Here is a 14,127-nt window from a genome sequence, read left to right as displayed (position 1 = left end):
CAACTAGAGAAAGCCCTCGCACAGAAACGAAGACCCAACACAGCCATAAATAAAATAAAAATAAATAAATAAAGTAAAAGAAACAGATCCAATGTGGAGTCAGATTTTGTTCTTCCCTGTTACAGTATCACTACCTACCCACTCTCTGCCTTCCAATCTAGTCTTCCTATTACCACTAGAATCATTTTTCTGAAACACACCACTGATCAAGTCATTTCTCTACCTCAAAATGGCTTCCAATTGCCCACAGCAATAGTTTTCGCGTGTCTGCAGAGTGGTAGGTTTTGAGAAGCTGCCTCAGGCCACAAGAGAAAGGTTGAATGGGGTGAGTCTTGAGTCTTCCACTTGGCTTTAACTAGAAAAGATCTGTTTTTACCTGTTCTCTGTATTAGAGTTCTTGAAAGGTATTCACTGTAAAAAAAATCAGTTTCACTACTTTATCAGTCTGGGTCCAATCAAGAGAGAGAAACCATACAGTATTTTGAACAGGAAAACTTTAATATATAGATTTAATACCTCTAGCAGCAGATTGGAACAATGAGAGATTGGATAGTAAGCAGTAAAGAGAACTCTAAAGAATATAGAAATGGCAAATATAAGGAGCAGCCATATCCTTTGAACTAAGATACAGCAGTGCCGAAGATACTCCTCCAGGCCTGAGGCCCAGACCTTGCTGGAGGGCACAGCTGTGTCTCACTGGACAGCAGAGAAGTTGAGGTTGTGTCATGCTGTGCTGGCAAAACTTGCTGGAAATAATCCACCCTCTGAGACTTACTGAAAGCGGAAAGCTGTTCTCCGGGAGGTGTCTCACCAGAGGCACTTTACTACAAAACCATCCGAGGGAGGAGGAGGTGCCAGGGAGAGCTGCTGTCTACTGGGTGCTCCTAACTACGATGCAGTGTGGGAGCTGGTGCAGGAGAAGCCACCCACGTGCTTGCTGCAGGAGCCTGCCAAACAAGCACACCGGAACCAGTAAGAAAACCCTTTCCTGTTGCAACATCTCTCTGGGAAGGAAAAATATTTACAGGGCCCATATTTGTTTTCACAAAGCAGTCAAAAAGGGTGAATTTAGAGCTCAGAGGCAATAAATGGATAACTGGCACAAGCATTTCAAAAGAATTAAGAACAAAAATAATCACCACTAGTCTATAGAATTAAAGTCCAAAATACTGTACACACGTGCACTTTCCTGATCTTCTGGTTGTTTACATAGTTCGTGTTATTTGCTCTTACTGTTCCTCTTGTTTGAAATGTCCTCACACCCTTCGTCACTTTTTAATTAAGAAAGCGTCCACAAGTATCCCAATACCATCATCCTTCTAGGTAAAGCTGAAATGTAACCTCTGTGAAGTTTTCCCTGATCCTTTAAGTTGGAATTAACTACTACTTACATGTTCCTATAATTTTTGTTTACACACTTTTCTAATGGCAGGAGAAAGCTGAATCACTTTGTATGAAAAATAGTCCATGAAATTCAACTTTTCTTTCCAAATAAACTTTAGAAAAACTGTATATGAGGAAATAAGGAGACGCCAGTCCAGCCAGCCAGGTCAGTGGAATCAGTTCAGTGGATTCATGTGGTAACCAATGTTGCAGTCAGATTCACATCCTCTCAGGGATGTGAAACATCAGTTACGTTAGTATCTTCCTGGTGCCTTATCCATCTAGCAAGCAATAAGCACTTGCTGAATTGAAAGTTTAGTGGGCTAACTTTCCCTAGAGTCAAAGCTTTAAATTAAAAAAAAAAAAAATGCATCTAATAATAGAACTTCAGACATGTGCCATGACAGGAAACTACTCATCTAGTCCAAAAATGTGTCTTAAAAAAAAAAAATAGTAAAAGAAAAATAAAGTTGGAGGTCTTACACATTCTGATTTCAAAATTTATTACAAAGTTACAATAATCAAAACAGGGTGCTACCAGCATAAAGATAGGCATGTAGACCAAAGGAATAGAATAGAGAGCCCAGAAATAAACCCACTCATATGTGGTCAAATGATCTATGACAAGGGTGCCAAGATCATTTTTAATGGAGAAAGGACAGGCTCTTCAACAAATAATGCTGGGAAAACTGGATATCCATATGCAAAAGAATGAAGTTTGATCCTTACCTTGTACCGTATACAAAAATTAACTCAGAATAGATCAAAGACCTAAATGTAAGATCTAAAACTATATCTCTCAAAAAAAAAAAAAGGCAATAGCTTCATGACGTTGAATTTGGCAATGATTTCTTGTATATGACACCAAAAGCACAGGCAACAAAAGAAAAAATAAGTAAGTGGGACTACATCAAACTTAAAAACCTCTGTACATCTAAGGACACAATAAACAGAGTGAAAAGACAACCTACAGAATGCGAGAAACTATTTGCAAATCATTTACCTGAAAAAGGTTGAATATCCAGAATATATAAAGAACTTCTATAACTCAACAACAACAAAAACAATTAAAAGCTGAGCAAAGGCCTTGAATAGACATTTCTCCAGAGACGACATATGAATAGCCAACAAACATCTGCTCAATATCACTAATACTTAGGGAAATGAAAACTAAAACCATGAGGAGATATCACCTCACACTCATTAGGATGGCTACTATCAAAAAAAAAAAAAAAAAAAACAGAAAATTACAAGTGTTGGCAAGGATATGGAGAAATGGGAACCTCTGTGCACTGCTGTTGGGAATGTAAAGTACTATTGCTGCTATGGAAAACAGTATGGTGGTTCCTCAAAAAGTTAAAAATGAAAATACCATATGATCCAGCAATCCCACTTTTGAGCATATATCCAAAAGAACTGGATGCAGGATCTTGAAGAAATATTTGCACACCCATTTTTATAGCAGCATTATTCACAGTAGCCAAGAGGTAGAGGCAACTCAAGTGTCCATTGATGAATAAACAAAATGTGGGATATACATACAATAGAATATTATACAGCCTTAAAAAGGAAGAAAATTTTGACACATGCTACAATATGTATAAAACTTGAGGACATTATGCTAAGAGAAATAAGCCAGTTCACAAAAAGACAAACACTGGAATGATCCAATTTACATGAGGTGTCTAGAATAGTCAAATTCATAGAAACAGATAGTAGCATGGAGGTTACCAAGGGCTGGGGGCAGGGAGGAATGGGGAGTTGTTGTTTAATGAGCACAGGGTTTCAGTTTTGCAGGATGAAAGTGTTCTAGAGATTGCACAACAATGTGAATATTCTTAACACTACTGAACTGTACTTTTAGAAATGGTTAAGATGACAAATTTTATTTTATTTTTTTTTACTGCAAATAAAAAGGAAAAAAAATACATGGCTAATTAGAATCCATAGAAACCCTCAAAACTCTTTTTAGTTAGTCTATGAACTCACCCTTCTTTCTATATGTTACAAATCTGCTAACAAATAGGAAAAACAATGTCTGGTTTTAGTTTCCTCTTTTCATATATAAAGTCCATCTTCCTGTGGAGGTGCCACTGAATAGCTTAGCCCCCAGCATACCTCACTGTACCCAACCCAATCCTATCCTCTCAGAACCTTAACCAGGAAAGCAGATGGATAATGGGGCCAGGATAATGTACAGTGACTATATTACATTACAGTAAATTGACTTGAACATCTTTAATCCAAGGAATTCAAAAGTCCACCCATTTTCTATCTCAGCTCATCCTCATATTAACTTTGTGAAATAAAGGAAGGTAATATTATTCTCTCACTAAATATGAAACAAGAAACACACAGATCTTAACATGCGTAGGTCCATCCTGTACTAGAGATCATTATCCTGCAATGATCCTATGGTACGCTGATGGTGTAAAAACCACATTTAGAACTCAGAACTCCCAGAAGTTCAAATATCTGTTTTAGTTACAAGTATTTGTTTTGACTGGGAAACATCTCCAAAACAAGCATTGGTTTCAATAATTGAAACAAAGCAATCATTTGTTTTGAAACTTTTGTATTTCCTAAGAAGAAGGACATTCTCTTATGAGACCGCAATAAAATTATCTAAATCAGGAAACTTAATATGATTACAATATTATTATCTAACATATATTCCATATTCAAATTTTGCCAATTGTCACAGTAATGTTCTTATTGCTCTCCTTCCTACTCCATGATCCAATCCAGGATCACCCATGCATTTAGTGATCTTGTTGCTTTAGTCTCTTTTAATCTGGTAAAATTTCATAGTCTTTGTCTTTCATGACACTAACCTTTTTTAAGATGATGGAAAAAAAAAAAAAAAAAAAGATGATGGGATAGTTACCTAGATTTGTCTACCTCAAATACAGGTTATGTATTTTTTGGTAGGAATACCACATTATGTTATGTCCTTTTTAAGATATCATATAAGGAGCTGTATAATATCCGTTTCCCCCCATAACTCAGATGTTAATTTTGATCATTTGGTTGTGGTGGTGTCCACCAAATTTCACTATTGTAAACCTTTTTATTTTGTAATTGATAGGTAATTTATGGAGATTATTTTGAGACTATGTAAATATTATATTCCACATCACACCTTTACTTTCTAGTTTTAGCATCTTTTGATGATTCTTGCCTAAATCAATTTTTTATTGAGATACAATTCACGTATTATAAAATTCACTATTTGAAAGTGTACAATTCATTGGTTTTTAGTATATTCACAAATTTGTGCACCCATCACCATTACCTAATTCCAGAACATTTTCGTCACCCCAGAAAGAAACCTTTCACCCCTTAGCAGTCATTCCCCTTTCCTTTGCTCTTTCCAGCCCCTGGGAACCACTAATCTACTTTCTGTCTTTGTCGATTTGGCTATTTCAGACATTTCATATCAACGGATTCATACAATATGTGGTCCTTTGTGTCTGGCTTCTTTAATTGAACATGTATTCAAAGTTCATTCATACGGTAGTTTTAATCAATCCCTCATTCCTTTTTACCTAAATCAATTATTACTATGGTTCTTGAAAAATGATGATACTCTACATCATTCCATCGACACCTACTAGTTAACGTAATTTTTATCTCCCTTTATCAGGAGAGCACTTTAAGAAAATTGGAAGCACTTTAAGAAAATTGCACGATGAAGTTAATTTTAGACAGGGTTCCCTTGCCCTCAAGTCGTTTCCAATCTTGGAAGAAAGGGCTTACAAAGACTATCTTTCTTCCCTTCTTCCCACTCGAACAAGCAGCAATGTGTCTCTCTCCGCTTGTCATCCACGGGCTCCTCCCCCTTCTCCAGGTGCCCCTCCCCGGCGGCTCAAGAGGCGGAAGTGACGCACCGGAAGTGTCCCTCTTCCCCTTGCAGTGGGAGGAAGGAATCAAACCCCCAAGATGGCGGCGGCGTCGGAGGAGCGGATGGCTGAGGAAGGAGGCGGTGGCCACGGCGACGGCGGCTCCCCTTCGGCCATCGGCTCTACCCAGCGACTGCCCCCACCTCCCCCGCCACAGCCCCCGCAGCCGGGGTCCCAGGCTCCCCCGGCTCCGGCGCTGGCTCCGGACCAGCTGCCTCAAAACACGCTCGTGGCGCTGCCCATCGTAGCCATCGAAAACATCCTCAGCTTTATGTCCTACGACGAAATTAGCCAGCTCCGCCTGGTGAGGCCCCCACGGGACCCCCGCCGCCCTCTCCGCCGGGCCGAGGTTTGGGGAGGGCCCGAGAGGGAAAGAGCGTTCCCCGGGGAGGGAGCCGCAGCCGGCGCCAGAGCACCGAGCGCGCCCCTCCCGCCCCAAAGTCTCTGTCGGGGCCTGTCCGCGGGTCTTGTCCGGATTTTGCCCTTGCTTTGGGGCTGGGGGCGGCTGCCTGCGGGAACTTGGCCTTGGGGGACTCCGTGCCCCCCACCCGGAAGCGGGGCCGCGACCGGGGAGGCAGCGGGAGCTGGGCTTCCCACCTCCTCCCGACCTGAATGTGGACGCCGGAGGGGTCTCGCCACCTGCCTTTTGTATATTACCTTCCAGCCCCCGGCCGGAGTTGGGGGGCCAGCACTCCGAAGTAGGCGAGATGATCCCAGCCAGGTTTGGTTTGTCTGCGAGAATAACGTATTGTTCCCCCGCCCCCCACCCCCAAGTTTTCTTGTTGCAGAAAATAAAGTCGGATCGGTCGGTCCTCCCAAAAGCCGGTAGAGGTTTGGAGGAATTGGAACGTAGCCTCAACCCCAGCGCCCTAGTTGACCAGTAAAGTAGAGCCCTGAGAAGTGACTATTCCGGCTTTGCCTCACCCCTGATACTTCCCACCCACAGTGAAGCAACTTGCCCCTTGAGAAGGTTTTTTTTCTTTCCTGCAGTTCGTTTTCTAACTAGTGATTTACGCCCACCCGCCAGCTTTAGGAGAGGTTTTATACCTTAAAATCACAGTAGTTCAGTCCATGATTTATGAAAATAAATTGCCATTGGGATTTTCTTCATTCCAGAGGTTTCACTGAAGGTTTGATGAATGTCTTAGTTCAGTAAGGTATTTTGCTTCCTTTCAGTGAATTTATCTTTAAGTGGTAAGGAAATTGAAGGAGGTGGACATTTTGAAATGATTGCAGACCGAATCTGTGGTCGGGTTGTTTTTAAGAGGACAAAGACATATTGCTGAATGTGCTGTGTATAGCATTTTCTGAATAATCAATGTGCCTTATTTTAGGTTTACACCTCCAATCTAAAATTGATTATAATTGTATTTTTGAAATGAAAGTATACTTATTTTTTAAAGGAAGCTTGTAAATATTCATTCAGACTGGTGGACAGTTGGGTTTTTTTTCTTGTCAACACAGCACAGTAACCATGCCAGTCTGCAGGATGGAAAATTCTTCATTTGAAAAGTGATATTTCAAAATGATTGTCCCTTAATTTCCAGGACATGTCATCCAGTTTCTTGTAGGATCTTAAATATTCCTTCAAATTTTTATAAAGGATGATGTTTGATCAGAATTCATGGTATACATTCCTGGTGTCTGGAAATTGGGCATAGCATTTGATTGAATTGAGCCTTTCAGCCAGACAATGCCTTTGTAAAGCTTGGGATGTTCACAGTTCTGTTTTATAAGTGTTGAGGAAAACTGGGGTGGGTGGGGGGTTTGTTCATTTGTTGGTCATTTTATTTTTTTAAAAATTAAAAACGTTTTTAAAGGGGGGAAAACCAGCCTGTCCTAGGGGACAAAGTTAAAAACACACCCCACAATTTATTAGTAAATGACATCTCTTTCAAGTGAAATATTCAGCTGCATTCTTAATTTTTAAGCAGTTATCTATTCTAGTGTTTTAAAGATACAAATTTGTAGTTTCAAAGATTTTTTCGATAAGGAGTCCCTTACCACCCCTCCACTCCTACCCCCCAAAAAGATTCTGCTGCCAGTTTTATATCTTAAAGATGTTTTTTTTCCTCTGTTTTAGTAATGGGGAACTATTTCTTATTCCTTAAGGTTAATGGATAATTCTTAGATTAAATGGATAATCTTTTGTAGGGATTTGGAAGGGTCTTTGGTTGTAGATTCATTGGTTTGATGTCATAAGGTACAATTCAAGTAACATGAAAGATTCTTTCTTGCCACTAGATGTCAGCATTAATTTAATTACGATCATTTAATGAAATTGGCTGCCTAGAGATAGTGCTTGTTAGGTCCTTTACATGCCTTTTCTCATTTAAGTGACCATTTATACCTAAATGCTGTTTGCCAGAAAATCAGTAGCAGTGTGAGTGCTGCTATCTGGCATATAAATTCCGTAGTTTCTTGAGTGGAGTTAGGTTGGATATAACTGGAAGAGAGTGATATTTATTAAGAACAGAATTGGTTTCCATAAAGCTAAATGTCAGCTATTCAGTGGTTGATGAGCTAGTTTATTTATTTTTCAGGTGTTTCTTTTTTTCTTCCTTCCCAATTTACTTGCCTTATTAGGACCTCAGTCATAACTATTGTTAAATTAGAGGACAGGTGCTTGATCCATGTACTTAACTACTCTGTATTTTCTTGAAAAGATTTGCTCTAAGTGGAAATGGCTAAAATAACATTTTTCAATTACTTGTGCAGTTTAGTTGATAATTTGCTTCCTGTTGCCATGAATTATTGAAGTTTGACTCTCCAGTTTAGTTATTTCCAAGGGAGTGTCCAAATGCCTTATTAAATTGGATTTTGTTTTGTTTTTTCTGCCATTGACTATTTGCTCCAAAAATGTACCTGGAACTTGGAAATCCTGGTTACATAAAAATAACTCTTTAAATATTTAACTTCTCCAATATATTTAAAATTAATTGGATGAACACAACTTTTGAAATGACAAAACATGTACTTTGAGTTGTTTTGCCAGTAAATCACACAAATCTGTGCTGATGCAGCATTAGATTGTCACCTAGGCCTCCTTGACAGGTATGGGAGTTTTTGAAACAAGTGGCACAGGTTAAGAAGTGAGGTCCTACAGCTAGTTACAGAGCAGATCAAAGCTGACTTTGAACGTATAACTGACTCATGAGTACAGTGTTCTCACTCACTGAAGAAATGAGCATGGGAGGCTTTTTACAAGTTGTCTTAGGGAATCCCCTGGTGGCCCAATGGTTAGGACTCCCGCCTTCACTGCAGGGGGTTGGGGTTCAATCCCTAGTCGGGGAACTGAGATCCTGGAAGCTGCGTGGCACAGCCAAAAAAAAAAAAAAAAGTTGTTTTAGAGAGATCCTATCATACTTTTTCCTCTGTGATTCTAGTGGAGCTCCTATAAATTTAATGGAATCCTATTAGTGGTTCAGGACAAATTTGACTAAAAGTTAAATTCAGAAGTCCTGTTTATTATCTGGAATGAAATTTTCCCGTTGGTAACAAGGTACATAAATACATGCTTTTGTCCCAAGATATTTCTCTAGAGCACTCTATCTAGTTAAGTCTGTTACCCATTTCTAGTTCCTTTCCCATCTTTTCTTTAAATGTGTTTGAAAACTTCAGTTGTAGAGAGGGTTGATTGGTAGAAAATATGAAGGAAAATGGGAAGCCATTACTTGTTTTTTTAAGTAGGCAAGCTGTCTTCCTCCTATCTCTTGCTCTATACCAGTACTCAAATTTTTTTGTCTCGGGACCCCTTTGCACTCTTAAAAGTTATTGAGGACCGTAAGGGCTTACCTTTGAAAAGTCTAGAAAACACAAGAATACGCAATGCATAATTCCCTTGGCTGTCATCACATGTCATGTTACCTCTAGAAAATTCTGCTGTATCTTGTGAGAGAATAAGCATGAAAATGGCAAATAACATCTTAGTATTACGAAAATAGTTTAGCTTCGCAAACTCTTGAAAGGATCTTGGGAATCCCAAGGGTCACACACTTTGAGGACCACTGCTCTGTATCACTGTATTATAGAAAATACACTCTCTGCGTTGCTGGGTTTTTTTTGTCCCCTACCATGTCATCATCAGGTTATTGATTTTATTAACAGGTACTTAAGTATAGGTAAGAAATTATAATATTTTGGGGACAGTTCACTCCTGCACAATCTCAAAGCAAAGGTGTTCAATCAGTAACCCTGTCCACAGTATCATCATTGAGACAAAACGTAAACACCTTCCTTGAGCATTTACAAAGCACTAGGACAACAAGTGCATAGTAGTAAATACAAGAATGTTGAGGTTAATCAGGAGAGGCTTCCTCAAGATCATGAATTTTCATCCAGTCAGAGGTAGAAGAACTTTCCCAGCAAAAAAAAGGCATGTAATTATCCTAATTGTTTTGCTCAGGCTAATATTAACATAAATTTATATTTTCTTTCCAAGTGAATATTTAGGGAGGACACGCAGAGAATTTTTAATTTGTTGTAATTTTACCAGCAGACGATTGAGAATTAACTCTGTCTCTCTCTGTATATAGTATTGTATCTTAAACAATCCCTGCCAGGTAGATAGAATTTTTTTATAAAAGATTAAAGTATTCTTATGAAAGAGGGGGCAAGTTGTATCAATATTTTTAATAGGTAAGGGAAATTAAGAGGAGTTCACTGAAAAAACAAATAGGCCTGGCTCATTCATTGTTCATTTTTTAAATGATTTTATCACCTGTTTGCCACATTTGCTTTATCTCTTTCACTTGTGTATGCTCATTCACCGTTAGCAAGTAAGGTGCAAATATAATGACATTCACCCTTGAATACTTCTTCTATATAATCACAATATCATCACTTCCAAGGGATTTAATATTACATTTTATACTCAGATTTCTCAGTTGTCCTCAAAATGTTTTTTTATAGCTTGGAGGGGTTGGGGAGGTAGTTAAGGTTCTTAAATCTAATAAAACATTAGACTCTTTAATCTAGAACATTCCTCCCACTTTTTCACTGTTTTCATTCTTTCATGACTTTTTGAAGAATCCAGCCCAGATGGCTTGTCAAATGTTCTACACAGCAGATTTGTCTGACTGAGAGGATTATAGGAAGATCTTGGTCTAGCTCCATCTCTAAACTTTAGTAGTGTGGTAAGAACCCCCCACTAATGTCCTTAAAATAAAGAAGTCCTACTTTCTAGACTAGTGCCAACAGTTTCTATAGCAGTGCAGTATTATTTGAGACTCTAATCAGTTGAGAATAATTAGGATAATCATTTCGATCTGTATAGCTACTGATCACTAAATTTAAAAAGATACAAATCAGAAGACCTGGATTCCTTTTTTTTTTCCCCCACATAGCTTGGTTTTTATTGAGGTGCTGTCCTAGGCACTTCTCCAATCCTTCAAATAATCTTGTGCAGCCAATACAAAAAAATAAGGAAACTGAGAGTAATCCATATTAGATTAAAGTCCATGTTAGACAGATACATATGTATATATATAAACAATAAGTATCTATTTGCTAGAAAACCCTGATTCTTAATTTCATTTTTTGCCCCTGAGTAGCTGGATGACCTTGGACGAGTCATATAAATTCTTAAGGCCTCAGTTTTCTCACTGTAAAAAGAAAGGACGGGTTCTGGTGTCTACATCCCTTTCAGTTCAAGGGTCTAATAAGCAGCCTAATCTTTGATAATAGCTTCCTAATTAATTGGAGAAAAACATGAACTGTTCATTTGAAAACTGGAGAGCACGAAATGAGTACATAAAAATGTGATTCCATTACAGTATTTCCTTGATTCCAAGGTATCGTTTCATATTTTAACCTTTTTTTTTTTCCCCTCTATTTTTTTGGTCTCACCGCATGGCATGCGGGATCTTAGTTCCCCGACCAGGGATAGAACCACTGGACTGCCTGGGAAGTCCCCATGTTAACATTTTTGAAATGAGAATGCATCTTGATCAAATTGCATGTATATTATTGTGGCAGTACTTTTTTTTTCTTCCAGAAGAGCTTTTGTTAAATTGATAACATATCTTAAAGTCTTTACAGCGTCTTAAACAAAATTGAAGAAGCCCAGCATACTATATTTCAAGGCATCTAACATATCTGAGAAAGAAATGCTGGCAATTATATTGTAATATATCATATATTGGAAGACCATTCCACTGTCAAATGTACATCTTAGAATCAACTAAGATTTGATATTAGAGATTAGGTTTGACAGGAAAAGTGTGGATTTCACGGATTTATGGCGTATGTGTCTTGCATTGAGAAGGGCCATAGTGGCACAACAAATTAAAAAAGATTTCTAAATAAACACAAGTGAAGAAAAATTTTTATTACTGACCACTAAAGTTAGATAATGATAAAAAGAATAAACATGGCATTTTAAATCTTGAAGTAATTAAAAAAGAAAAAAACAAATCTGTTCTTCATACTAGAGCAGCAAATAACAGAGGGACCAAGCTAAACGTCTTCATTGTAGACTGATTTGTTCCATTAGTTCCCTTTTGTTTTTATAGTATATATTTTCCTAATCTCTAAATACACTGATTGTTTTTGACATAGTCATCATCTTTGTATATCAGATTCTAGAATTTTATTTTTCTGTCTTGGGTAAACTGCCAAATTGCTAGGATTTTTGTTTTGTTTTAATAAATGGAAAAATGAAATTTCTTCCCTTTAGCCTTGGAAATAATTAAAATACCCCCAAATTTAGAGCTACACTTTAAATAAGATAATTTTGTTTTGCAAGTTAACATACATTGTCAGCAGTTAACATTAAACTGCTCACCTTGGGGAAAATTAGTGTATTGCTGTTTTTCAGAGGTCATTTTGCTTCCTTCTGAATCCTAAACAAAAGATAGATATATGCTCTATCGTGTCTTTGTTTTTATGCTATCGGTCAGTCAGTGCTTATAGAACATTTATGAATGGAAGAATACCACATTAAATACTGTTCTTTTCCTACAATATCAACTAATGCTTCAAATCTTTCTGGCTTTTGTGGTGCTATTCTAGTTTGTCTGTCTTTGTGACCTCCTATTTTCTAATTTTTTTTTTTTTTAGTTGAAGTATAGTTGATTTACAGTATTCGTTTTAAGTGCATATTTTCTGATCTTTTTACCAGCTTTTAATTATAATGGTCAGTTGAGGCTCCATTTATAAGCCTTTATTTTCTTGTCTTTTACTTCATTTGGGATTCATCTGCAGTGGTTTCAGCTATCTTCATGTGAAATTTCCAGAACCATATCTTTAGTCTTAACATTACAGTTGCTTACAGAAAATGACCAATCAACTGTACCAATACTAGAACTCTCCCAAAATGAGTGATCTTTTTCCTTTTAAACTTACTTCTCATTACTGTCTGATTTTCCTGCTCAAAACATGAGAGATTTTATTCCTCTCAGCTTTGTCTACATATCTGATCTGTCTTCAGAAGTAGTTTGCTTGCTAATGGTTTATTCCTTCCAGGCTTTGTGCCTTTGTTCTGTCAGTATTAACTTGGCAGTTCTTGTCCCCTCTTCCTTTAAAGCCTAGTTCAAATCTTGTATCATGTGAAGTCCCTTGGTTGACCTTATCTGGTTATTTATTCATATTCTCATCCCCCAGTCAGTTGTATACTCATACTAGTCAGTACTCATTCCATTGCATTTCTAGACTATTAAGAGATACCTAAATTCTAGTATTTAGCTAGATTCAGTGCAGCAAAATTCTAGTATAATAAAATAATTTAGAAACTACCTTGGAAATTAGTACAGCAGTAATTGACCTTAATTTTTCACTTTGTAAATAAACATTTTTTTTCAGTTTTGAGATGTAATTGATATACAGCACTGTATAAGTTTAAGGTGTACAGAATAATGATTTGACTTTAAAAAAATTAGGAAATCATCACCACAGTGGGTTTAGTTCCAGTATTTAACTCAGAAATTATCAAAGAGGTTGTAGAGTCCACAAATAGAAAAAGTATTTTTCTACAAAGTTGTGTTAGAAGGTGTCTCACATCAAGTAGTTTTAGCAACGTTAACAACAATGCAACCCCCAATTTTTATTCCTCAGAGGCACTACTTTCAAGTCTTTGGGTTGTTTGTCTTCTATTTGATAATATCTGTTGACTTCCTACTACAAAAGATGAGAATTTAGCCTGCTTTATTCCCCCTCATCACACACAAAAAGACATACTCTCTTTTCCTTCCTCCAGTAACATGATAAAATTTCTTTTTTCCTCACATAAAGTTCAGTACCAGTGTTCATGGCAACATGTTTATGCAGGATTAGGGCACTGGTTCTCATTTGTGGTCCAGGTTTACCAGAGGGGTTCCCAAGACCCTTTCAGGGAGTCTATACAGTCTAAAATATTTTCATTACTTTACTAATATATTATTTGCATTTTTCACTCTCATTCTTTAATGCAGAAGAAGCAGATATGAAAATTCACTTGTTTCTATTAAACCACGGATCAAAGAGATTTATAAAAATGTAACTCATTAAATATTTTGTTTTAGAAACAGTTACGTATGTTAATACATATTGGGTTTTTTTTTTTTTCAGTAGACACTGAACAAATGTTTATAACTTACTAGTTAGAAATAGATTCCACCATATTTTAAAATATAATTTAGAATTACTCTTAGTATCAGTACTTAAACCTTATTATGTTTTCATTTACTTTGAAATGAAAAGAACTGTTTACCTTCATACCTTTCATTTGGCATACTGGGATTTAGGGAATAGCTAGTATTTAATATTAGAGTATCAAAACCTTTATTAGCTCAACCCAGTTTACCAGAATTTTTGTCCCTATAATCTCAGGAGAAAGCAGACTTGTATCAAAAGTTTCATCAGTATT

The 14,127-nt window shown here is 37.2% G+C and overlaps 1 protein-coding gene across 1 annotated transcript in view; it reads left to right on the top strand.

Annotated features, from left to right (window-relative positions):
- Positions 1-5,307: 5,307 nt before the first annotated feature.
- FBXO28 (F-box protein 28) overlaps positions 5,308-14,127 on the top strand; it is a 31,041-nt gene continuing 22,221 nt past the window's right edge. The window contains exon 1 of the mRNA XM_059941886.1: positions 5,308-5,589. Coding sequence (XP_059797869.1) covers positions 5,326-5,589 — 264 coding nt within the window. The 5' untranslated portion in view covers positions 5,308-5,325. The remainder of the gene's footprint in view (positions 5,590-14,127) is intronic.

Source organism: Balaenoptera ricei, chromosome 1 (genome assembly GCF_028023285.1).
Source record: "Balaenoptera ricei isolate mBalRic1 chromosome 1, mBalRic1.hap2, whole genome shotgun sequence".
NCBI classification, from domain to species: domain Eukaryota; kingdom Metazoa; phylum Chordata; class Mammalia; order Artiodactyla; family Balaenopteridae; genus Balaenoptera; species Balaenoptera ricei.
Note: the sequence above shows the minus strand (reverse complement) of the source record. Positions and strands in the feature narration are given on the sequence as shown.